We start from the raw sequence: 27657 nt of genomic DNA, 5'->3' as shown, positions 1-27657 counted from the left end.
ACACGGGGGCCTCTGCTGTGCCCCCTGGCCAGCCTGCTTTCCTCTAGCTGTTCTTGGGGGGCTCCTTGGACAGGGTCGCACCTCACATCTCAAAGTAGCTTATTTGTTGTTGGACTTTTGCTGTTTTTCCTACCAGCTTCCCTAGGAGAACAGTCTCCCCAAGTGTGGCTACTTTCCTCCCTTCTCCTGGAACGTGAAGCTGCTGTTCCTCCATCTTTCTATCTGTCACTTTGCTATAGCGATGGATACAGTTGGTGCCCTTTGGAGTGTGACCAGGAATTATTGGGGATGAAAGGGTTCTCTAGCCAAATAACTTTGGATATATTGAGCCAAATAAAATAAAAAGATTTGTTGATGGCAGGACTTCTCAGAACCTTAAATCAGTTCACAATTCAGCTCTAAGAGGAAGATACCATTTGCAGCAATTCCTAAACTTCTTTAACTGTCGGAACTTCCCTTAACTGTGAGTGAGTGAACCCAAATCCCCCTAAAACTGAGTTCCCCTGCTGAGTTTATGATTAATCTCTCTATCCAAAACTTTATCCCCTTTCTGGTCCTGCTTGTATTCCCCTCAGAGGGTAGAGGAATATCAAAGGAAAGGTGGAGTTGAAACTGAACAAGACCCTGTGTGGCCCTCTCAGGTATCAAAGCCCATTCCTTGTTTGTACAAAAAGGCTTTAGTCTCCTAGGCCTTCCCTGAGTTCCAAAGAGCAGACTCAAGCAGTTACTAACTAGGGAAGTGAGAGAATGCAGAAACAAAGGAAGAACAGTCAAGCAAGAAAAGTAATGATAGCTTAAACACTAGGTCTTCAATAAAACAGAGCCCCAGCTCCAGCTCAGTAAGAACCTAGAGAGGTGAGATGGGGGGAGAGGTGGAAGTGATGTCCAAGTGTGAGACGACATAGGTAAACCTGTGGCTGATTCATGTTGATGTTTCGTAGAAACCAACACAATACTATAAAGCAACTATTCTTCAATTAAAAATAAATAAATTTTAAAAAACAGCCCCAGTTCCTCCTCAAGGAATCTACATAATAATCTGATGCATATCTTTGGGTTGTTTTGCAGAAACTATGACCTCCCACACAGATAGATGGATGATGATGACTGCCTGCTGACCACAGCATACAGTCCCTAGACTGGACGGAACCAGACATTGATGATTAAGATCCCAGAAACATCACTCTATTACCTCGCCACCAACCAATCAGAAGAAAGTCCACAAGCTGCAACCTTCTTTCCAAATGTTGCTTTTAAAACGCTTCCCTGAAAGTCATGAGGGAATTCAGGTCTTCAGAGAATAAGCTGCCTGTTCTCTTTGCTTGGTGCCCTGTGATAAATGCTATACGTTCCTTCACCTTAACTTGGTGTCAGTTAATTGGCTTTGCTGAGCATAGGTGAGGGAGCGTGAACCCAAGTTCAGTTCAGGAGCATTCTATGGTAGTATTAGTGTTCTCTGAAACATGCTTTTAAAAAAAAAAAAAAAGACAGTATAATGATGTGCAGGGCCTTGCCATATTTCTCTTTTTCCCAGTCATACTTTCTTACTATCCAGGTATCAGGCTTTCATTTAGTTCACTCTTCTTGAAACAATTTCCCTCTGGCAAATCCCCACCTCCTTTTCTGTAATGCTTTCTCATGTTCTATTTATTAAGAAATCCATCTTGAATTGCCTCAGACCTTCACTGACAACTGGGGTCCCCTCCAAGGCACCTTCAACCCAGTGGCTACATCCCTCCCACATCCCTTTTCTTTGTGCTTCTTTTGTAAAACAGAAAAATGTGAACCATATGCAAAAAGACAGGCTTGATTCAGCATTCTTAGTAGCAACTACCAAACTTGTAATGAAATGACTACTATCATGTACAGGAACATTTCCCAGTGGGAAAAAGTTAAACTAAAAGCAGAAGGCATGTGGATATTGCTCTAACTCTCCTTGGCAGTAGGATTATGAAACATATTTTTTTCTTTAATCTGCCAGTTGTTCCAAAGCAGTTAGTAGGTTTTTTGGATTAAACTAATGCACAAAGTTAAACATCTTGCTGTAGATCTACCCAACAATTTAGTCTTAGTGCAGTATTTTCAGCAGGCATATTTTCCTTTCTTCTGCATTCCCTATAGGACCTCTTGTAGGAAATTATGTTTTTCCATTGGTGCCATGCACCCTAGCTGAATGACTGAGTCTCCAGCCCATCTGAGGTGGCCACTTATCCCCCTAGAACCTCTCTCCATCAGAAGCTGCAAGAGAACATTGCTTATTGCACAGTAAGATCCATGGGGAGGGCTTATGAAAACAAATTGCTAGGCCCTGCTCACAGAGTTTCTGGATTCATTAGGGATGGAGTCAGCTGGAGAATATGCATTTCTAACAAGTCCCCAGGTGATGCTGCTGCTGCTGGTCCAGGGACCACACTCCAAGCACCACTATTTTAAGAGACACTTCATCACGCCATCCTTTCCAGCATTTATCATGAAATACTCAAGAAACAAGCACTTTTCTAGGTGGGAATTTGGGAGCAAGGGGCCGTGGGACAATACTTCTTTCCAAAGTTTTTCTGTTCCAATTGTTTTGATGACACGTGGTCTTTTAATTCAGGCATCTAGCGATTGTGGCCTTAAAGCTTCTGGGTGATTTCACACATGGAATAAAGTTTGACTGCAGTGAGAAAAGCAAGGGTAGACAGGAGAGATGGTGTAATCCTTTTGGTCTGGCTAGCGTGAGCTGTTTTTCCCTCAGTTTGGAAGAGGTTATCCCACAAATGTCCCCCTCATCTTTAGTCAGGTTTGGATGAGAAGCAACAGGATGCAGAAGGAAAAACATGGCTTTGGAGTCAAAATGACCTGGGTTTAAATACCATTTCTGTGTGACTTTCACAAAGTCACTTAACCTCTCCAAGCCTATTTATGAAACAAGACTAACGGTGCATACCTTGAAGGTTATTGAGAAGACAAAATGAGACGAGATACATAAAGCATCTAAAATAGTGTTGGATGTAGAGAATGCACTCAGCACAAGCAGATTTTGTCCTTTTCCCCTTCCCGTTTGCAGAAAGGATGTCCTTTGTAGCTTCAAAGCACTGCTATTCTTGCTGGCTGTAGACACTGTCTCCTGCTCAATGCCAAGTCTAGGGAGGACTGTCTGCTGGGGAATGAGGAATTTTCTTTTTAGAGTATTTACCTGGTCTTCCAGAATTTAATGGAGGAGAGGCAAGGAGGGAAGGTAACCCCTCAATTTCAAATTCTGTGGGAGTCCTTGTTGACTATGTTTTTTATGACTTGATGGTGTAACATGGCTGCCAATGTGATATTAGTCAAGCAGTAGAGAGTTAAGAATAAGAAATAATACCATTCTTTCCTAAGCTCTTTCTGACCATACCTGAAATACTTTATCCAGTTTGGGGAAGGACATTCTATAAGGGCAGGGTTGGTGGGGTTGCGGTGGGGGTGGTGGCTCAGCAAACTGAAATCAGAGGAAAGAAGCCAAGAGGAAAGAGAGACATAAGTCTCTATGATATGGGAATGAGTGCTAGAACTAAATATCTTTGCCAGGGAGAAAAGAAATATTTATTGGCTGTAAGAGCGGACTTTACAAGGACATAATGGTGTTTGTCTTCAGATTTTTTGTGGAAAATGAGATTTCTGTGGATTCAGTAAGTCCCTTAGATAGAATGGGGGTCATCTATTGGAAATCACAACTCTCATGTCAACACAGAGAAGGACTTTCCAATTAAACTTGCCCAAAATGCATTATGTTGCCATTGGTAGTAATACGTTTCCTGTCTTTGGTGGCAATCAAGCAGAAGATAGATGATGGCTTGGTGAGAGATTATAAGTAGAATCTGAACCCTGGATGTGGTGAGACAGGGAGAGGAAGGAAAATATGAACCAGATTATCTCTAAGGTCCCTTTTGATCCAAAACTTCTGTGATTCTACAACTGTACCCCAAGTTGAACTTCTGCTACTTAAGAGTAAGATCAAAATTTACAAATTGGCACCTACTTGCCAGGGTTAGGACCACTTTTCCAAATACATGATGAAGAACTTTTTTTTTTTTTTAGTTTCCAAAAAGTGTAAAGAGCATCCCCCCAACACACACATAAAGATACTTTTAAAATCTTAGTGTCAGGGTTTTGGAAGAACTTTATTTTCTTGACTTCTTCCCTCTTGTTTGGTGCCTAGAATGACCCAGGTTTTGTAAACTGCAAACACAACACCTCTCATTTGTTCACTTCTACTTCCACTTCAGGGGGGAAGATATCAAATACTTTTTATGTTTTTAAAATATCCAATAAAAAATAAGTCCCTTTGTGTAGGAGCTTTGTTCAGAGCAGAGCTGTGGTGATCCGGCCAGTGGTAGGACAAGGGTGGCCTGCAGGAGTGGGGGCTCTTTCTTGCTTGCCGTATCTGTGCGTGCATGCGTGCATGCTAAGTCACTTAGCTGTGTCCGACTCTTTGCAAAGAGCCCACCGGGCTTCTTTGTCCATGGGATTCTCAAGGCAAGAATACTAGAGTGGGTTGCCATGACCACCTCCAGGCGATCTTTGCAACCCAGAGATCAAACTTGCTTCTTCTGTCTCCTGCATTGGCAGGCAGGTTCTTTACCACTAGCGCCACCTGGGAAGCCCTCCTATATCTGATTTCACTTTAATTAAACTTTTCTGCCTTCATATCTCCCTCCCATGTTCCTTTTACTTTTCCAGACTTTGACAGGGGAAAAAAAAAAAAAATCTGATCCTGTTCATTTTTCAGAAGAGTTTAGTGAAAGTGAAGTCGCTCAGTCGTGTCCGACTCTTTGTGATCCCATAGACTGTAGCCTACCAGGCTCCTCTGTCCATGGGATTTTTCCAGGCAATAGTACTGGAATGGATTGCCATTTCCTTCTCCAGGGGATCTTCCCAACCCAGGGCTCAAACCTGGGTCTCCCGCATTGTAGACAGACACTTTACCATCTGAGCCACTAAGAGTTTAGTTGACTTTAAAAGTTGACTTGACCTCCCCCCCACTTCAGAGGCAGCATTATACTATGACACAGTGTCATGTGTCACGACCTGCACCTGCAGGGTCACCAGCTGGCATGTCATATGCACCCACAGCAGAGTGGCAATAGCCTTGGATGTGTGTGTATTAATGGGTCTGCCTGGAAGGTTCCTGAAGAAGAGTTTGCTGTGGGTCAACTGTGTGCCTACCCACCAGACTGAATATTATACTCATAAAATCATAGTAGGTGTGAAGGAGACTCCAAGAGGTCATCAGTTTAATTCCCTTCCCAGTGCAGGAGCACCCTTCTTCCCCACAGCACCCCCACATGAATGCCCCTTGAGTCCTGTCTGTCCTCTTCCTGGGATGGGAAGTCCTCTTTGAGTAAAATATTCCATCTGTGGATTGCTCCTCTTGTAAAAAGTTCTTCCTGGGTTTGAGTCAGAATCTGAGTCATTAAACATTTCACTCAGTGATCCTGGGTCGGCTCTGTGGGACTACTCAAGAAAAAGCAATTGGCATCGACAGACCAAGGTGAAGATGGCCCTCATGCATCCCTTTGGTTGTCTCTTTCTCATCCACCCATTGGTTCTTCTCATCTCCAAACCAACCTCTGGCTCCTTTGACTATTCCTCATGTGACATGATTTCCCCAACCTGCTCACCTGAGTTATCCTCCTGGATAAGCTCCAGTTTGGCAATACCACTATAAAAGAAGGCCATGCCCTTTAAGAGGCAGTATGGTATAATGGTTAGGACCAAGAATCCTGGCACCAGGCTGCTTGGGTTTGAATCCTGACTGTCACTTGCAAGCTATGTGACTCCAAGAAAGCTATTCAGCTTCTCTATGGCTCAGTTTTCTTATCTATTAATTAAGAATACAATAGTACCTACTCATAGGTCATAGTGAGGGCTGAATAAGTTAATGGGTGTCAGGTACTTAGAAAACACCTTAGCACAAAGTAAGTGCTATACAGATGTTACTGCTATCATCTGAAAAAGAAAAGAACGGCAAAGAGAGTGATGGAAGCCTCCATCACTGAGCCTCCCCTTTACCATGAGCAGCAGGAAGACCAGAGAAGCAGGTCTCATCCATCCCTTTCTCCCAAGTACACCCCCTTGCAGAAGAGCAGCTGTGGGTACTGCCTGGGGCTTGCTCCTTTCATTTCCACAGTAGACTTAGGGGCAGACTCACCAGAGACTGCAGGGAGGTCAGATGCCCAGGTGGGAGCACCCAGAGCCTACAACTTGCTCCAAAGCAAATGATGCCAGCCAATCTGGGAGAGGAAGCTCAGGGGCCATGCAGCCATTGGAGAGGAGGACGGAGCAGTGGTTGGAGTAGGCAGGTCACCACCGAACACAACGGATACAGTGCTGGAGCTCCACCCAGCCTCATCTTGCCCTCCTCTGTACTTGTGGGTGCCCACAGGGTTCTCTCATCGAAAAGATGGCAGCAGTGGTTCCCACTATTTGTGAGAGATGAGATGAGTCACTTACTAGGCAAGTCCTTCCTGCATGTGGAGGCATCAGGCCCTGTCCCTGCCATGATTTACAGAATTAAACATTTACTTTCATATGACCTCCAGTGGGTACATGGATGTGTTCTTGGGTGATGAAAATATTCTGGCATTAGATAGTGGTAACGATTGCACAACTCTGTAAACATACTAAAAACCACTGAATCATACATTTAAAGGGATACATTTTATGGCATGTGAATTCTACCTTAATAGAGCTGCTATTTTAAATAATAAAACCATGTGGCTGGCCCACAGGATGACCTCTGGAGGAGCTCAGCTAGCTCCCCCATTATACAGTTGAGCAAACCAAGCCCAAAGAGGAAGAAAACTAACATTTGCTGAACAGCAGTTATGTGCTATGATGTGAGCATTTTTGTATAAATTACCATATGCAGCATCTGGTTGTTTGGAACAAAAGCAATTCAAAGAAAAACACATGTAGAACAAGGAATAAGATGCTCTGGGCACAGTAGATGCTCAAACTGTAACAATAATAATATGTTTATTGAACACAACAGAAAAGGACAAAGAAAAGCGACAACTGATGCAACGGTGGGTCTCTTGACCACTATGCCATCTGTACATAAAGGATGGACTTAAATATTTAACAGTGTGACTGCTTTAAAAAAAAAAAGTTGGCACCATCCATAAAACACACAGAATTGGCTGTGTTTGGGGCATCCAAAGCAACTTGATATGGCCAGAGAAGCTCAGAAGAGTCCAGCTGTGGATGCAGCCAGGCTCTTAGTACTTTACCTACAGAACCCTCTGCACTGAGGAGACGCCCACACTATTGCTTCAGGTAAGATAGTCTCACATTAACACAAAACGATGTAGCCCTTGGACTCATCAAGGATGGGACAAATCCCCCCCCATGATGATACTCAGTGCTCCAGCCTGCCAGTGTTTTATCAGAGGTTCAACAGTTGGTCCACAAAGGCTCACAAGTGATGCAAAGCATCCATACCTTCAGCACTTCCTGAGAATCTGGAAGACGGAGGCCAAGATGGCAAACACAGGTGTTTCCAAGACAAGCTGGTCATACAACTCAGCCGGGGTGGGGGTGGGGGGGTTGGTTGCAGGACATGCAGTTTTGTACTGTGGGGGCGGGGAGAGGAGTCACTGCAAAGGAGCCTCAAGTCTGGCTTCAGCTTCACAGCTCAAGCCCAAGCACTTAGGAGACAAGCTGCAGTCCCCAGGTTTGAGAAAACTGTAGGAGCTACAGAAATGCTGACAAGGGGAGCCCACCATCTATGCCAAAAGCCACAGAGCTTTCTCTTTGCACTTCCAGCTTCTAAACAAAGCATTATCAAGAAGAAATTACAGCTCCCCAAACCCATATGACAAAAAAAAAAAAATAATAATAACTAACCTTGGGAAATAAAAAACCATATATGTGTGTGCTGGTGTGGGGAGCAGTGATTGGAATGAAGAGAAATGGGGACAGTGTGGGTGCCAGACAGAGCTAGATCAAGAAAGCCTGTTCCTGGAACATGGGGCTTAAAGTGGGATACACAGCACATTTTTTTCATGTAGCAGTAATGTTACAAGTGGTGTTTTATACTCTACAGTATTATTAGAACTACAATCTATCTACATAAAATAAATTAAATGGCTTGGGGATGTATCTGGTAACAACCACTAAATCAACTACATCGTTGCTCAACAGAAGGCAGTTTGGGAGTATGCATCAAACGTCTTTGAAAGGGCATGTCCGTTTGACCCAATATTCAACTTTCTGAAATTTAATCCCCAAATTTCCAGAATTCATGGTACCTACATACAATGGGACATATGGCGGTTTTTTAAATGACATAGGGTAATATGCAATAAACCTGGAAATAAGTAAATCACAGTATAATTAGTATAGGAAAGCATTAGAGGGCTTCCCTGGTGGCTCAGTGGTAAAGAATCTGCCTGCCAAGGCAAGAGACACAGGTTCGATCCCACAGATTTTCTTGTGGCAGGAAACTCTCACATGCCACAGAGCAACTAAGCCCGAGTGCCACAACTACTGAGCCAGAGTTCCAGAGCCCAGGAACCACAAATACTGAGCCCACGTGCAGCAGCTACTAAAGTCCACGTGCCGTAGAGCCCCTGCTCAACCACAAGAAAAGCCACCGCACTGAGAAGCCTGCACGCTGCAACTAGAGAATAGCCCCTGCTTGCCACAACTAGAGAAAGGCCTGTGCGGCAACAAAGACCTAGCACCGTCTAAGATAAATAAATAAGCAATTTTTTCTAAATAATAAGAAAGAATTAGAAAGTGATATGTGACATTTTATTATTTTTACCCTCAAAAATGATAAGTACACAAAGGAAGAAAAACTAGTGGGCTATAGACTTAACAGCTGCTACTTCAAAGAGATGAATTCACTGACTTTACCTTTATACCTATGTACTTCTGCACTCTCAGAATTTTTTTTTTTTTACAAAGTGTGTGCAGCTTTTCGATTTAGAAGAAAATGAAAATATTTTTTCTTTTGAATATTTGATTGTCTCATATATATATATGTCTCTTATATATATGTGTGTATATATACATAACACATACACACACATACTGTGTGAAATGAGCGTCTATAACATATCATTCTACTAGCTGCACAGTATGGCGATGTCATAATTTGTTTAAGCACTTCTCTATTTTGGATGTTTAGATTAGATTGTTTCCTAATTTTTGCAACTATAAGCAGAGCTTAGATGGAAATCCTTGTGGCTAAATATTTGCATATATTTTTAATTATTTTTTTTAGAATAAATTCCTAGAAGTGAAACGTCAAGCTCAAGATTTGGACACAATTAAGGACTTTTGACTCATATTGCAAAATTCTCTCATAAAATGTCAGTGCCAATTTACTTTTTCAAGTATGATGTGGGGCATAATCCTTTCCCTTCACCCAGGCCTGAATATTACTCTTTTCCAAGTTTTAACAATTTGGTAAGCAAAATGCCACATCATTAGTATTTATATTTCTTTAATTACTAAGGAAAATATCATTCATAGTCATTTATTGGCTATTTGTTATTATTGTATAATCTGCTTATTGATATCTCTTGCCCACTTTTCTACTAAGATCTTTTTCTTCCTGGTTTTTAAGAGTTTTTTAAATCTAATATTAGCCTTTTTCATTAAGGCTAATATACATCATTTGCCTTTTGCTTTGTTTAAGGCACTTTAACGTTCAGAAATGTTTAATTTTGATGTTCAGAAATGTTTAATTTTTATGTTCATAAATTTTTAATTTTGCATATTTTCTCAATAATAAAATTACTCAGAATTCCAAATTACTGACTTATAACTGGGCATTTGAAATATACCCAATTGTACATGTAGGGTCTTATATACTAGCTACTTCTTGGTATGTTTTCATATCTTTTCTGCATGTAAGCTCCTTGAAAGCGCAGGCCATGGCATTTCTTGAATGCCCCAGAGCAACCAGCTCATAACCCAGAACAGAGCAGAGCTCCAAATGTCTGAGATGAAAAAATATTGTGTCTGGGATCTGCTTTGAAGCAATCCAGTTTGGCATAGGAGATGAAAATAGGGTAAAGATGAAACAGAATCAGCCAGATGTTAATCATTGTTGAAGCTGGGTGATGGGTACATGGGGTTCATTATACTATTATTTCTACTTCTTTGTGTATATACACACACACACACACACACACGTATTTTTACAGAGGCAGGTGGGAGGCACGTGTCCTATAGGTTGCAGAATCTTAGTCCCCTGATGAGGAATCAAACCCATGCCCCCTGCAGTGGAAGTCTGGAGTCTTAACCACTAGACAACCAGAGAACTCTAGCAACTTTTCTGTATATTTAAAAATTTCCATAAGCAAAGGGATTTTTTTTATGTCTGTTTGATTGATTGGCCAACAGCATCAGAGAGGGGACTTCTGGAATAACAATGGCAATGCAAATTAATTACATATACATCAAGGACACTTTGGTAGCATAAAAAAGTTAAGGGCATAGGCCTTGAAATTAGGTAGACCTGGGTACAAATCCTTAGTGACCTTGAACTTGTTATTTAACCCCACTGAAATTCAGTTTTCTGGTATAAATAAGGGTATTAATAACCACCTCAAAAGGTTCTAGTAAAGATTAATGAGTGTAAAAATCAATGCCTGGCGGCAAACAGCACTCAATAAAGAATTGCCATTACAATTATTCAGTGATGCACAAGCTTGACAAGCCAACATCCTAGTGTGGTGATCCAATACCATTCCTCTATGGCTGTGATTTCAGTTCATCATATTGGGCAGCAGACAACAGCTTGGCAGAGGACTCGGAGAACAGATGTCAGGAGTTAACATTCCTGATTACCCAGAAGAGAAAGCAGACAGGACCACAGCAAAGGACAAAATCAATAGCTCCCATCCTCACACAGCAGGTCATCAAAAAGCCTTAACTCTATATTCCAGTGATGCAACCAAGAACAAGAGTGATGAAGCCCTTATAACAGCAGGTCATTCACAACCTGGACCAAACACTGGTATCATCTGGAGAGCTTGAAATAATCATAATGTCTGGGTCCCTCACCCGGAATTTGATTTAATGACCTGAGATGTGGTCTAGATATCAAGGTTTTTAAAAACCTGATGTTCTAGTGTTTACCACTCTGCTGTTTGAGTTTGGGTGCAGGGTAGCAAGAGAAGAGGTCAAGGGAAAACAAATTAGAGAACAGAGACCACTGCATCCCATATGAACCCCATTAAAGCCAACCTAGTCATGTGGTCCCAAGTTGTGTCCCATGCCAGACAAGCCCAGTCCCATGAGGGTCCCCTCCATAAACTTCAAGAGCACATTACTGTATAATAATTCACAGGACAAAAATATGTTATTAACACCAGGATGCATGCATGTCAATAGTCTAAGCAACGTTGAAATAATGGACCTGGTCTCTGGTTTTGGTCTTAAAGAAAACAAAACCAAAAAAAGTCCAGGTCAGTGATAGTGGAGGTTGGGGCAGGCAGAAAAACATTTTTTTTTCTCATAGCCTTTTGGCAGCCTGTCAATGCAATTGAAGCACACTCAAAGAGACAGCCTCATTTTGTGAAGTTATTGCAGCGTCTTTGATCAAGGGAAAAAGCACATCCATTTCAATCACTGTGATGGGGTCGGACCGGCTGTCTGGCTGCCTGGCTGCCCACCGGGGTGAGCCAGCCTCCAGCCCGTAGACACATGGCAACGCTTAGCGTGTCAAACAAATGAGGGGCTCTTGACTGTCTATCCAACCTCTGCTGAACTTCAGGGGCCCCCTCACTTAGCAATTCTGCCCAGACTAATCTGGAAGTTCCCCTCCCCAGCAAACACCACCTGGTCCAGCCTGGCCTCCCTCAAACAAAAGCTGGCCAGCGGCTGTCTGTCACGAGGCAGCAAACACTTCAGAACCAGGAGGGCAGGGGTCAACCGTTCTCGTAAGCAACACACTCAGGATTACAGAAGCCTAGAAAGGGGGAAAAAAGGATTCCGCCTCCTCCCTATTACCTTGACCCCTGTCTCAGCCCCAAATGCAGCTGCAAGAGGTTTAATATTCTCCCACACACGTGAATTTTCAGCACAAAGATCACCTGGATTCTTTTCACTAGAATAAATGATAAATAAAGAACCCATGGAGGAAAGGTTCAACAGAAGATTTTCTTTTTCTTGGGTGACATCGTCTGTAACATCTTGAGAAGATCTGAGTAACAGAACCAGAGTAGAGATGGGGCTAATGTTGATAATGGCAGATATTTATACAGAATTTATGTGTTCCAAGCATTTCACATGTGTTGACTCATTTAATCCTTATCACTACCTCATGAGGTAAACTACAGTAATACTCAATAGTAATAATAATAGTAACATATAAAATGTATAATATAATAATTTGCTGTTGTTTAGTTGCTAAACCATGTCTGACTTTTTGTGACCCCATGGACTGTAGCCCACCAGGCTCCTTTGTTCATGGGACTTGCCAGGCAAGAATACTGGAGTGGGTTGCCATTTCCTTCTCCAAGGGATCTTCCTGACCCAGGGATCAAACCCACGTCTCCTACATTGCAAATGGATTCCTACCACTGAGCCACCAGGGAAGCCCATAATAATGATAATTACTATATAAAATAACAATAGAGATAATAATCTCTATTCCACACTTAAGGAAATTACGACCTAGAGAAATTAAATGACGTGCCTGAGGGGGTGGGTGGATTCACGCCCAGGCGATCTGGCTCTAGGAATGGTGCGCTAGCCACAGCACTAGACTGCCTTTCTCTAGTCCACACCTCAAAGCCTCCTTTACTTTTTTTTCAATAGGCATTTTTGTTTCTATCAAAAAGAAACCAACCAGTATAATATTCAAATTAAAGGAGAGAACTTGACTAAACTCTAAGAATGGAATTTTACTATGCATTTGTTTTATGCTGCTGCTGCTGCTAAGTTGCTTGTCGTGTCCGACTCTGTGCGACCCCCATGGACTGCAGCCCATCAGGCTCCCCCATCCCTGGGATTCTCAAGGCAAGAACAGTGGAGTGGGTTGCCATTTCCTTCTCCAATGCATGAAAGTGAAGAGTGAAAGTGAAGTCGCTCAGTCGTGTCCGACTCTTAGTGACCCCATGGACTGCAGCCCACCAGGCTCCTCCGTCCATGGGATATTCCAGGCAAGAGCACTGAAGTGGGGTGCCGTTGCTTTATAGAGATATGAGTTTAAATATTTTTATAAATTCGTCTAAAATTTTGCACCATGTGTTTATTTACTATGATAGCTACAGAGTAAAGAGCTACATTTCTGGGAGAATTTTGAGAGGGGGTACTGAAGCGACTTAGCATAGCATAGCATAGCAAAATCAAGATAAAACAGGGCATGCTTTGCACGCAGGGGCCGTGCTAATCTTCTCTGTATTGTTCCGATTTTAGTACATGTGTCACCAAAGCGAGCGCAGACAGCATCCTTTTAAGCTGCCAGCTCGGAAAACAGCAGAGTGTGGAGGGCTCCGAGGGAGCTTGGGTGCTTGAGACATCTGAGTGTGGCTTCCAGTTCCTGGACCACTCTGCCTCCCACATCTTCTGTAAGGCTCGTGGTGAGACTTCAGTGAGAAGATGAATAAAAGCACCTCTCACAGGGCGGGCAGCCAAGGTCAGTTTAACTCTGTGGCTATCAATCTTGGCTGAACACTGGAAACTTTAAAAAATACAAGGCCCCATCCCTACCCCACCACCTCCACCAGCACTCAGCCTGAAATCAGCAGTCCCCTGGGCCCAGCCCCCAGTGAAACCTGAAACCCAGCAGACCAAAGGCCAGACCCATCCTTTCCCTCCTCCCCCACCCCCTTGAAAATTCTGGGACGATTACTGGGAAACTTTGAAACTCCCAAGGCGCCCGCCTCCAGCCCTCACGTGGCAGAGGTCCCCAAATGACACTACATTCCAGTGGGAGTCACCCTACCCCAATCCAGTGGCTGACCCTCCCTGTCCAGTGACCCTCCCCACTCTCACCCAGCTGTCTCAGCCCCGCTAGACTGTCCCCAGCTCCAGCCTGAAAGCTCTACCACCCCGTTGTCCCACGCTGCCTGCGTTCCAATCTGTGCCAACTTCAACATAGCCGGCATTACTTTTACCCAACCTCCAGCCAGAAGATCACACTGGATCAGAGGGAAGACTGCCTGAAAGGAGATTTTAGAATGTGAGCGCACGCATACATGAGTGCACACGCATGCTAGCACAGACACCACACATGCACATGTGCATGTCGATACCATATACCACGCAGCACATACATATAACACACACACACACACAGAAACCACACAATACATGCACAGACACACATGCAGATACCACACACCACACATCACACACATACACCACCACACCCAGGCATACACACACGCAGGCAGAAACCACACCACACAAACACAAACACACATGCACACAGATATAATACATCACGCACATATACCACCCACCCACACACATACCAGAAACCACACAACACCCACAGAGACACACATGCACACAAGAACCACACAACACACACAAACACCCACCCACAGGCACACATACACCACGCAACACTCATACATCACACACACATACACACACTCCACAAACCACAGACACTTTACATTCAAAAGGAACACGGCTTCAGTTGAAGCTTGGGACAGGATGAAGAGGTGTGCAGAAGGGGTAGCAATGAACAGTGAAGGGAATACAGAGGCTGCCCATGGAAACCCACGAGGATAAGAAAAAATAACCAGCCTACATTTGACAGAAGAGAACAATGAAGACGGGCAGCGGGAGGACGGGGACAAAGCAGTGCCAGTTTCCTGGCTCGAACTCGCACAAGCCTTTCAGGACCCACTGCCAGCGCTGGCACCGAGTGGCGGGGGGCCCAGGAGGGGACACAGGCACGGGGGTGTCACAGAGCCCTCGTCTGTTTCCAGGAAGCAAGGCTCTTGGGGCCCTCCTGCTCCCCGGCCCCCAGGACCCGGGCCTGAGAGAGTAGCCAAGGCCTACCTGGGTAAAGGAGCCATCCTCGGTGCACTCCGGGACAAACACCGCCTCCTGGGGCTTCTTGGCTTGCTCCAGGGCCTGAGCCCGCTCCAGGCGACACTTGCTCTGGCCAGCGTCTAAAGAGGGAGGTATGCACATCAGAGTTACTTGGACCCCACACAGGAGCCACAGACTCCAGCTGTAGAAACGCTGAGAGAAAAGCACTGTGTTGTGGGGGCCCACACACCGCCACACATCACACACACACACCACACACACAGGCAGAAACCACGCCACACAAACACAGACACACAGGCACACAGACGTATAAAAGTGGCTGTTCCAGGAACACGAGGGCAGGGACTAGCGAATGCCCCACAGCCTCACCTGCCTCTTAAAGGTATTCTTAGAAAAAGTCAGGGGGGTCATATTTATACCCAGTTCTGTTTATTCCTTTTCTCCCAAATATCCCTAATCCCTCCTACGGGAAAAAATGTTCTACTATTTTTCACTGACTTTAAAAGCATGCAAGCCCAAGGAGTCTCAAAGATGTCTTGCAATTCAAAACCTGCAAGCTCTTTTCTTTTTTTTTTTCTGGCACCACCATGGATTTTTTTTTTTTTCACTATTTATTTGTTTATTTATTTATGTGACCATGCCAGGTCTTAGCTGTGGCATGTGGGATCTAGTTCCCTGACCAGGGATTGAACCCAGGCCCACTGTACTGGAACACAGAGTCTTAGCCACTGAACCATCAGAGAAGTCCCCAGCAAGCACTTTCTTTGGGAAATCAGAGGCCCTATGGCAGCCGGCTTGCTGCTGCTGCTGCTAAGTTGCTTCAGTTGTGTCCGACTCTGTGTGACCCCATAGACGGCAGCCCACCAGGCTCCGCCGTCCCTGGGATTCTCCAGGCAAGAACACTGGAGTGGGCTGCCATTTCCTTCTCCAATGTATGAAAGTGAAAATTGAAAGTGAAGTCGCTCAGTCGTGTCCGATCCTTAGCGATCCCATGGACTGCAGCCCACCAGGCTCCTCCGTCCATGGGATTTTCCAGGCAACAGTACTGGAGTGGGGTGCCACTTCGCCTCCCACAATTTCTGTAATAGCTCTGATCAGTCCACGGGTCACAAACTCAAATACCAAGAGGGCGTAGGAAAGCGATACAAATTAGAGAAGGGGCTGGGTGTATTAAGCGTGGCACTCAGCGTGGTGGCACCACAGGGCATGCTGCGGACTGTGGCGAGCTGGAGAACAGGCTCCCTTTTAAAGGAGGTAGCCACTCCTCAGCAGCAGCTGCACGTTTGCCTTGAGGGAGGGAACACAGACCTCATATCACCACACTTTCCAATTTTTTATGGGAAATACAAACATCCAGATTTTTAGGTTGAATTTCCCAATTTTTAAATGTTGTCTCAAACGTTTTTAATATGTTCAAATGTGTGAGCAGAACAAACAAAACACATTTGTTGACTGTCAATGTGGAATCCCTAGTCAAGAGCCAGCCATCATGCTTTGCCATTTTAAGCCTCTCTACAAAAAAAAAAAAAAAAAAAAAAAAAGAATTACAAAAATTAAAAGCAATAGCCAAATAGCAGCATCTCTCTAAGCTCTGGTGGCAGTGTTTGAAAGCCAGAAAAGTACTTATCTTTCAGTGGGCCAGTCCTCCTTTCCATATTCCCTGGTGGAAAGGGTAGGGGAGAGGCTGCCAAATGAACAGACTCATTCTGAGCTCCCTCCTCGGGAGCGCCCCACGCAAGGAGCATGGTGCACAGGCCTGTCTCTCCTCCGAGGGGTGCGTGCACGCTCACCTTTGCATCTGCCTCGATGCGCCACAGCCAGGGTTGGGTCTCGGCACTTAGCTCGCTGGTACTCACACATGGACTCGTAGGACCTGCCATCGGAGGCGCACACAGGTTTGGGTTGAGTCCTGGAGCAGTGGAGGTTGCACTGAGGGTCACGGTCACTTATGAGAAACTGGGTTGGAAAAAAAAAAAAAAAGGTGAAATGGTACAGGGCTGACTTTTGCAAGAACAGGAAAGATGAGTTCACAATTAACAATATTAATTTGCCTTTGGGACGCAAGTCCAGAATAATTCCAAAGTTATTAAACCCTAGCAGTGGTAGGAAACCAAGCGACCACAAACTCTAACCAAGGATGGCATCCTGGACTCAGTAACTCACATGCAGGACCTCATTAACCCTATGAAATAGGAACTACCTATTTTTTAGATAAGGAAACTGAAGCCCTAGAGAGAAGTAACTTGCCCAGTTTCACACAGTTCTAAGTGGTGAGTCTGAACCTAGACTGGTCAGAGGTCAAGCCCAAGCTTTCACCACTGGGAACTTCAGCCTCTGGTCCACACTGATGGTCTCTGCACTTGGCCCTATTTGGGTACCTCCCCAAACCAGGAATGCACCAGGAATCTCTACTCTCTATCTTTGGAAAGTTTTATTGTCTAGAAAGTATTACTGAGCCCCCAAATCTATCACCCTTCCATTTCTGCCTACTGCTCTCTGCCAGAATACAGGTTAAGTAATTTTCTATGAGAAGGGAATTTCCTAATTTAACATGAACGTCATCATCAGATTGTGAAATGCTGAGTTAAAGTTTTATTTACGGCAGGACTTCCCAGACACCTTTGGTACATTCTTATGTGTTATTAATCTCCCAGAGGTACAGTAAATTAAAGATAGATAGCTGTAAAGTATTTGCTACTCTTCCTGTTGAGTGTGGAGTCTTCCCTTGAACCTGGACTGGCCTCAATAACTTGCTTAACCAATAACATGCTGTGGCAGTGATGTTGTGAGACTTCTGGACAAAGTCATGTGAAGCTTTGCAGCCTCCTCCGAGGTCTCTTGAAACACTCAGCCTGGGGGAAATCAGCCACCATGTAAGAAGCCCAACACTGAGACCACCATGCTAGGAGGAAGCCCAAGCTAGCACGGGGCAAAACCGAGTGGAGAGAGAAATGCCCAACAAACACAGGCACAGAGACATGTGAGTGAAGAAGCCTTCAAATGAGTCTAACTTCAGTAGTCACTTCATTGTAACTAACAGAGATGAAAAGGAGCAACTGCTTGAGAGACCCCTGCCCAAGCAAGACCCGCCCAGCTGAGCCCAGTCGACTCACCAGAACTGTGAGAGATAATGATAAGTTATGTCATTAAATTAAAATTCTTTTTATTGAAGTACAGTTGATATATAATGTTTCAGGTATGCAGCAAGCCATTAAGGTTTGAGTAGTTTGAAAAAGAGCAATAGCTAACCAGATCAAGAGCATATATGATGCTGTATCTCTCAAACTTATTTGACCATGGACCCCCTTCTCAGTGAACCCCTGTTCACAACTGTAGGATACAGTTGGAAAATAATAACTGGATTCTACAACCCATGAGCTTCTGTTGAAGAACCCATGATTAGACTGCATGGGCCTTGAGAGCTGGATCCACTTTCATTCATCCCTCTATAGCACAGCTCCGGACACACTGAAGGCTCTTCGTCAGGGTGAACTGAGAGAATGAAAAGCCCATCGTGGCACATGGCAATGTGGTGCACACACCTCTGGCCATCAGTGATGTTAGATTTGACTGGATAATCGCACCACGCTCATAGAGGTTTGGAAAAGGTATGACTACACCCCCTATTTCTATCTGCAGGCCCTTCGTGTGAAGCAAATAGATGAGAACTTGTTGATCTTTTTCCAGAACATCCAAGGGAGATCCAGAGGCAGTACCCCTCCCTTCAAAGGAGCACAAGGCCCATACTGGCCAAATCCAAAGAGAGTCCAAGCCTGTCAGTGAACACACATCGCCTCCCAGCTGTAAACCCAGTCCCTCCCACTCTCCTGACCACACGCTTGGATGCTGGCTGCTCGGCACAGGGAAGCAGCAGCTGAACTGAGACCACCCTGCACACACAGGCTTATCAGGATAGACAGCACGATGCAGCCTCTCTTCAGATGCTCTGGACAGCCACACTCACATGTCCAGCCTGAGTCCTGTCCAAAGCTCAAAGGGAATGTCCTGATAGTGTCTTAGTGTCCCCAGGTAACATGTGATGGCCCAGTGGGTAAAGAATCCACCTGCAATGCAGGAGACACAGGAAATTCAGGTTCAATCCCTGGGTTGGGAAGATCCCCTGGAGGAGGAAATGGCAACCCATGCCAGTATTATTGCCTGAAAAATCTCATGGACAGAGGACCATGGCAGACTATAGACCAACAGGTTGCGAAGAGTTGGACATGACTGAGCGACTAAGCACGTCCCCAGGTAAAAAATCTGTCGTATATAGTCATCTCCCGAGGCAGCCACGCCCCCAGGCTGCCACAGAGGAGGGATGAGCAGATGGAGAGAGGGGCAGGCAGTGTCGTCCACACTTCAAAACCCTTGGGTGGTGCCCCTCTGTCCCTGGGGACCTTCACAGGGTCTCCTGCCCTGGCAAGTCTGACCCTTCTCTGGCCTCAGCTGTTCCTACTCTGACCTCACTCTGCTCACTGCTTAGTGGGGCACCCTGGCCTGCCTTCCAGGTCCCATTGGCTCTTACCCCTAGGCCTTTATTTTTACGTAATATTTTCTTTTCTTTCTTCCTTTCTTTATTCGGCTGTGCCAAGTCTTAGTTACTGCATGCAGGATCTAGTTCCCCGACCAGGGATCGAACCCTGGTACCCTGCATTGGGAGCCCAGAGGCTTACCCCTGGACCACCAGGCAAGTACGCCCCCCCACCCCTGCCTCAGGCCTTTAGACACACTGTTCCTTCTCCCTTTCCTCCCACTGCTGCTCAGATTTGGGCTCATCTGGGAGGCTCTCCCTGACTCTCACAGGTGAGGACGGGTCACCCTATAAGAACCTCTCACACCTCACTTTTCCTTCAGGGCTCTTACCACAGTTTGAGGACAAACTGATTTGTGGGATTTGATTAGCAATGGAATCCCCCACTCTGAGCACCAAGAAGACAAGGAGACTGTCTCTTTCAGCCTGTGAACACATCTCTGGCATCCAGCGCCATGCTGGGGCGCTTGATTATTTGGGGGCAAACGCATCCCTGCAGCGGTCTTTCCCACACAACATTATGACAGGCCTGGTCTCCCAGGCTCCTGCCATCCCTGGTGGGGAGCGGGGGTGGGGTGGGGGTGGGGGGTCCCTGGGCCACTCCCCTACCCTGCCCCCAGGCCCTCCTCTCTGAGCTTTCCCCTCCCTCCCTCAAAACATGGTGGGTCGAGGTGGGCCACAGCCTCCTGCCCTAGCTCCACTTCAGAACCTAAGTTATCTCTGAGGCTGAGAGGTGGGTCTCTTCTCTCACCATCCCCACCCCAGGCCCCTCTGCCACTCCTGCCTTCCCAGCCTTGGACCAACTGGGCACCAGGGAAAACTTGGGACCCAAGGTCCAGCTGACTGATTCAGGCTTAGAAGCCCTGGTCATGCGCACCTGGGTGGGCACAGGACCCAGGGGGCTGCAACCAGCAGAGCTGGCCTCGAAGTCTCTCTCCCTCCCTCAGACCCATTCCTAATCTGTGTGCAGCCTGGAAAAGCAGCCACCTGGCTCCGTCATCCTGCCTGGTGGGCAGTCGGCGCCGGCCAGAGATCAGTGCTCTCACACCCTGGCTTGCAGGCCGGCCAGTGGCCTCAAAACTGTCCCAGAGCAGGTCAAGACACTGCTGTCCCACCGCTCTCTCCTGGTCCATGGGAGTCGGGGTTACTTCACAGGAAGGGAGACCTGTTTGTTAGCAACTTTGCATGTCAATCTGCAGGAGCTAGGGAACGGCTGGCTCTCACAATCACACAAGGATAGAAATATCAGTATCTTCCAACGCCTGGGGAAGTCAAGAAACTCATCCTTGGTCACAGAGGAATTTGGTAGCCAGACCTTGTCTGAAGAGTGATAAGAGCTGATAATATTATGTCACTTATGATATGTTAACCAATGTAACCTCCACAGTAGTCCTAAGAGGCAGGGTCAGTGCTGAACTTGACACCCAGGGCCTGGCTCCAGAGCCACAACTTCTAACCACTACACCACACTGCCTGGCAATATTATAGAGAAACACTGCAAACAGAAACTAACCCAATTGAAAAACTGGATTCGGTTTCAGATTAGCAGATACAAACTGCTATATATAAAACAGATCAACAAGGCCCGAATGTATAGCCCAGGGAACTAATTTCAATATCTTATAATTAACTATCACGGAAAACTAAACAAATAAACTGGATTTCCAAGTCAAAAACTCTTTTACCCAAGAGCTTACTGCATGTAAGACATCAGCTGCTGAAGACTCAGTTAGGACAGCCCTGCCCTCCAGGCACTTTAAACCTACTGTAAATAGCTCCTCATATGGCTCTCTTCACCTTCAAAGAAGAGGGATTGAGCATTGCCTTGCTGTCTCCTCTGTAGCTCACAGGAGAGGGAAGATACGGGCATCCCCGTGGTGGTGAACTATGGGCCATAAATTTGGTTTGGAAATGGTTTGCTTTGGGCCAACAGAGATGCCACGGCAGCTGTGCCAGAGACCTGCTTCATAACTCGGAGAGCGCTGCCTAGAGACGGACAGGTTAAAGTCAGCTTCAGAATAAGCTCCACCTGCTCTCCCCTCTCCCTGAGATCCTTCCTGGCTTCAGAAGAGCTCCCGAAAGGGTCCATCCAGAAATGACTGGCCCCCAAGGCCAAGTGAAAAAGTAACAGAACAGCCCAGGACCATTGCTAAAGACCGTCTCCAATCATCTGTGGTGTCTCATCTTTATCTGTTTTAGGAACTGTGGGTGTTTGTGATTGCTTTCCCCAAAAAAGATGAGTTTTATAAAATGGAGCTTTCATTATTATTATTATTATTCAGGTATAGTTGATGTTGAAGCTGAAACTCCAATACTTTGGCCACCTGATGCAAAGAGCTGACTCATGTGAAAAAACCCTGATGCTGTGAAAGATTGAAGGCAGGAGGAGAAGGGGATGACAGAGGATGAGATGGTTGGATGGCATCACCAACTCAATGGACATGAGTTTGAGTAAACTCTGGGAGTTGGAGATGGACAGGGAGGCCTGGCATGCTGCAGTCCATGGGGTCACAAAGAGTCAGACACAACTGAGCAACTGAACTGAACTGATAGTTGATTTACAATACTGAATAAGTTTCTGGTAGAAAATGCAGTGATACGCAATTTTTAAAGATTATACTCCATTTATAGTTTCATAAAACATTGTATTCTCTGTGCTGTATAATATACACTTTTAGTTCATTTAATTTATACATAGTTGTTTTTAACCTCTTAACCTTTTACCTCTATCTCACCCCTCTTCTCTCCTCTCTCCCCACTGGTAACCACTAGTTTGTTCTCTGTATCTGTAAGCCTGTTTCTTTTTTATTATACAAGTGATGTCATACAATAATTTGTCTTTCTCTATCTGACTTATTTCACTGAACATGATACCCTCCAGGTCCATGCCACATTGTTGCAAGTGGCAACATTTCATTCTTTTTTATGGTTGAGTAGTAGTCCATTGTGTGTGTGTGTGTGTGTGTGTGTGTGTGTGTGTATCATCTTCTTTGTCCATTCACCCATTGATGGACACAAGTTGCTTCCGTATCTTGGAACAGTAAAATGACCAGGCCCTAATAGAATCACCCAAACCTCCAGGGGCCCTAGGACACTGTTTGTTCGGTCATCCACTGATCTATTTCTATGCTTAACAACCAAGCTCTATGATGCGCCCTGCACTGCAAGGTATGGAAAACAGAACACAACCAGCATAGGCCTGTTCTCAATGAGCTTGCACTCTAGGGTATCGAGAACAAGCAACCTGACGTTGACCATGTTAACAAGGGAATAGGAAACCACTGGAGGAAGAGAAGATTTCATCCTTGGGACTCTGCAATGCCACAAAGCCACAGAGCCCAGTAAAACTTTCTGCAATGATAGACACGCTTTATATCTGTGCCATCTAGTTTATGGAAGCCACAAGCCACGTGTGGCTATGAAGCATTAAAACATAGCTAATGCAACCGAGGAACTAAATCTTTGGTTGCATTTAATTTTAGTTAACTTTGAATAGCTATATGTGGCTAGTGGTTGCCAGATTCAAGAGCACAGCTATTGCAAGGGATAGGGGATGGGGGCGTGATGGCTCACCCTCGCTAGAGTTTCTCCTAGTTGAGCCAAGGTACAACAGATTAGACCAAGAAGCAGATTCTGAGATAATTTCTGCATTTGGAAACTGGACATGGAAACATGAATTTATTATTTATAGGTTTCAACAACAGAACATCCCAGCAGTTCAACACAGTCCACCTAAAGTCACAAAGGCAGATTTTTTCCTCTCTTCTTCAGGAGACAGGAGGGACAGGATGGAAGTCCCCAGCACCACCCATGACTGGGTCATTTCTCCCAGCACACAGACAAAACTCAGAGTCTGAGTCACCCTGCTGGGACTGAACTCCCGGGCCAGAGAAGTCTGCTGTGGGCTCAAGAGCAACCAGAGTCGGTGGAAATTTTTGGAGTTAAGCAGAGGCAAACCGTCTCCCCAAAGAAGCAAACCATTTCCCTCTGAGGAAGAAATAGCATTTTCATAAAAATCTTCACAACCCTTCCTTCTTCCTCACCAAAGGACAACAAAAACAAAATAATTATGTTAAGTATGATTGTGTAATATGGGAGCCAGACAAAAGGGGCCAAGACAATTGTTCATTTGCAAATGGCTCCTATTCCCTCCCTCTCTCCTTGGGGAGTGAGTGGTTCCAAAGCAAACACGCAGAATTTTCGTGTTCTGCTCATATTTGTAAAGTAGGACAAGCACTTGAAATATATTTAAACAATCCATCCTTTCTACTGGAAAATTAAGCTACCGATGGGGACTATCTTCACCAGAGAAGAGACGTGGGCAAATGAAATCAATGTTAGATAACAGTCCCTCCTGTCTGAAATGTGTACATGCTGATCCTTGCCCTCAGTTTCCAGCAGAGTACAATGTAAACCCTGCCACAGCTTTTGCTCAGGGAGACCATTCCGCTACCACAAACTGTGTTGGGTTTACCAGACTGCCAAGTTTCCATGACAACAGAGGGAACAACAGAGGCAGCCTACGTTTCCATTGGGGAAGAGATGTTCGATTCTTTATAATAGGGAGTTGGTTTCACTGTTCTACCTGTACCATGCTGATTTCACCAGCATCTAAAATTCTAAAATGGCATTTTGCTAGTAACATGCCTATTTCTATAGTTTTCTCAAGTGTAGAAAGGGGGGCAGGAACCATACTATACAAAGCAATGGTTTGGAAGTGTGAGATCCACAATTTGGAAGAGCAAGCAGCATTCCCTTTATGATGTTGTTGTTGAGTCGCTAAGTTGTGTCCAACTTTTTTCCACCCCATGGACTGTAGCCCACCAGGCTCCTCTGTCCATGCGATTTCCAAGGCAAGAATACTGGAGTGGGTTGCCATTTCCTTCTGCATGGGGTCTTCTGGACCCAGGGATTGAACCCATGTCTCCTGCATTGTAGGCAAATTATTTACTGCTGAGCCACCAGGGAAGCTCCTCTTTATGATATCAGACTCAAAAATCAGAGGCCAAACTCAAATAAGTTGAGTTTTTTTTAAATAAATTCATTTGTAACACAGCTTCAGTTACTCACTTTTAACTTTTTTGTTTCACTTATAGATTGCTACAAAACAAACCATCCCCAGACTTAGTGGTTCCAAATTATTCATCATGTCTCTCAATTCTATGGGTTGGCTGGGCTCAGCTGGATGGTTCTTCTGCTCCGCATGGTTTCAGCTGAGATAACGCACAGGCTTCATTCAGCTGGGAGCTTGGCTGGGGCTGGAACACCCACTGTGACTTCACACACTGGTGCCTAGTTGGAGTGGCTGAAGGTGCAGAGGGCCTGGTTAGGTCTCCCTCTCCAGAAGACTTTCTTCTTTTATCCACGTTGACTTCTTTCAACCCTTAATCTCTTATCTAGATGTCTAACTTTCTGTCACCAAACTTTTTTCCCCATCCAAGTTCCAGTTCCACACTAACTGAAGTTACCACTCTAAGAAACCAATGCCTTCATGTTTTAAACACTACTGTTAACTTCCTCAGACCTCCTGCTACACTGTCTTCACACATCTATCAAAACCTTCTACATACTCCGTTAACATTTATGTATGTACATGTCTAGAAAAGACTGTGTCTTATTCCTCTCTATACACACAGGGCCTAAGCCAGAGCCTGATCCAATGCAGTTGTTTAACACATGTTTGAAAAATGGATGGGGGAATATCAAACCTTACCTAAAAGATATCCCAAAGCTCCTTTTTCTATCACTTACTGTAAAAAGAGATATTCTTTGTCAAACCACCACCAAATGCTTAACACTTGCAAATGTTTTTTTCCTTTTTTTTTAAAGAAATATCTATTATATAAAGGAAGCCATACATTAACCACAGGACTTTCCCCTTGAATTAAGGAGGAAAAAATTTCCTGAGCCATTGAAAAGAATGCAGCTGAGTGGCTGAGACAGTGTCCATGGAATTCATTCCCAGTGAAACTGGCGTTAGCCTGAGAATCCTCCTCACAAAACTTGGAAGTCATTCCACCCCCCAGATAACTCACGTCACCCACAAGACAGGCAGTAATCCGAGATGCCCAAGGTTGCTAAGCCTGAAATGTGTATGTTAAGGCAGGAAACCCTGACAATTTAACAGCCAATGTGATTAGCACTCTGGTTTTTCTGGCAGCTATAATATGCATGTACTTGAGTAAAAACAAAAGCCAGATTCATTTATAAATCATATTTTTGACACCCTGAATTTACTTTTTTTCCATAGAATCAACGTTGTAAATAATGGTGAGTGTCCCAGCCCAATATGCTAATGTCAAATTGGAAGGAAGAGAAGGAGAAGGAACCTTCCCCGTGTGCCTGATGAGTACGTAACAGGCACAGTCAAGGCTTCCAGTGCCAGGCCCCCCAGCTGGGTAGAAATCCCTGGCCCTTCACACTGTTCCTTCCTGCCTCAGGACTTGGCATGTGTGGACCCTTTTCCCTGGACTGTGTTTCCACCTCATAAACTCCTATTCATCCTTCCAATCTCCGTGCAAATGCAGTTTCCTCAAGGCATTGGACTTCTCTGTTAGGTCAGGACCCTATGATAAGCCTCCACACACCCTCTACTGTCCACTGTGGCCTGTGTCACGACCGAAATTAAATGACCAACTATTTTATTATGCATTTCGTGCCCCCTCCTCCCCACTAAGCCACTGCTCCCTGCAGGCAGGAACCATGATCTGCTGGGTGTCACCCTGCTGGATCCCCAGTGCCTGGCAGGGGCCTTGCCCAAAGTGGGTGTGTAATAAATATCTATTGATTGAATGAATGAAGAGGAAACTGAGGCTCAGCCAAGTTAAGCTAGTAAGTGGCAGAATAAGTCTATAAGTCTGACTCAGTGGCCCAGATTCTCTCTATGACACCACATGGCCTCCTTCAAGGCAGGATGGTGAGGGCTGAGCCCTGGAGGCTGGCTGGGGAGGTGGGCAGGAGTGGGGGTGGGTGGGACAAAGGGAGCTCTGCTGTTAGCTCTGGTATCAGTGGCAGGGTTCTTGGCGGTAGCCCCTCTGGTGGACAGGAGAGGAGACTGGCTCTGCAAGCAAAGAGAGCTTTCCTAAGGGAGGGAATTTTTTCCTCCTTACGTTTGTAAGTCCAAGTCCAGCTCAAGGTTTTAGTACTCAGGCACTAAAAAGCGTTTCTGGGAGATAAATCTACTACTGGAAGAGGGGGAAAGGCCACTCATGGAGCCAGGAAGTCAAGAAGCACACTCCAGGACGTCCGGCTGCAGCTCGGCCCTGTCCCAAGCTGGCCCTGTCCACCTGCTGCCACCGGCTTCGCCGTCTGCAGAACCGGGTTTCGGCCCTGTTCTCCAGGGCAGGGGCCGCGTCCTCGGGAACGAGGAGGAGCCGAGTCACACGAAGACACCCCTCACCCACCCACTATCTAATCCATCATCGGCCCTGAAAATCCACATCCCCACTTTTGCCCGCGCTCTCACCCTTCCCTGACCTCACAGCCCCCGCATTTACACAGGTGCACAGGAGGGCCTCGCTCAGGGCACCTCAGAGCAGTCCCAGAGATGGAGGAGGGGAGATAAGGGAGGTCAAAGCGGGTGGGGGCTGCAGTGTGGCGGTGTCTGCTCTTCTTCTCCACACCTCCCCGGCAGGGCCTGACAACAGCATGCCGATTAAAGGGCTTTTCATGCTGCTGAGGGAAAGCAGACGGCCCCCTCCAGCTGTTGGGCAGCTGGAAGCACTTGTGTTGTTTTAGCCAGGAGAGGCCTGACCCCCGTCACCCCAGCCCCGCCCCCTCCCCAAGGGAGGAATTCTGTGGCCACCCCGGCCTGTCCACCCAGCTTCCCTCCTCCACTCTGTCCCCCACAGCTCTGGAGATGATCAAGCAGGACCCAGGAGACAAAGCTGTCTTACACCAGGTGCCATTGTTGGGGAGGGGTGAGGAGGTGGTCAGTGGGTTCAACAAAGCAGCTGAGACCCTAGGTGGAAAGAAGCACTAATAAGGTTGCAAAGGTAAACCTTCTAACTCAGACCCCATCCATATCCCCAAGCCATGCCCCATGCCAGCCTATTAGAATGGCGAGCACAAATCAAGCATGAGTTAGGGCCCAGGCCATCAGATTTCTAAAATATGAAGCCTTCTTCTAAGTG

At 45.7% G+C, this 27657-nt stretch overlaps 1 protein-coding gene and 1 non-coding gene across 4 annotated transcripts in view; both read right to left on the bottom strand.

Annotated features, from left to right (window-relative positions):
- Window positions 1–27657, bottom strand: part of SMOC1 (SPARC related modular calcium binding 1) — a 146944-nt gene that overhangs the window by 62141 nt on the left and 57146 nt on the right. For all 3 annotated transcript variants that reach the window (XM_055538462.1, XM_055538463.1, XM_055538464.1), the window contains exons 2-3: window positions 16785–16950; window positions 15001–15113 (exon numbers count right to left, since the gene is read on the bottom strand). In XM_055538462.1, coding sequence (XP_055394437.1) covers window positions 15001–15113; window positions 16785–16950 — 279 coding nt within the window. The remainder of the gene's footprint in view (window positions 1–15000; window positions 15114–16784; window positions 16951–27657) is intronic.
- Window positions 13316–13425, bottom strand: LOC129622160 (U6 spliceosomal RNA). The gene has a single exon (XR_008699838.1). It is a non-coding gene; the product is annotated as a U6 spliceosomal RNA (small nuclear RNA).

Source organism: Bubalus kerabau, chromosome 10 (genome assembly GCF_029407905.1).
Source record: "Bubalus kerabau isolate K-KA32 ecotype Philippines breed swamp buffalo chromosome 10, PCC_UOA_SB_1v2, whole genome shotgun sequence".
NCBI lineage: Eukaryota > Metazoa > Chordata > Mammalia > Artiodactyla > Bovidae > Bubalus > Bubalus kerabau.
This window is presented reverse-complemented; position numbering and strand designations above follow the sequence as displayed.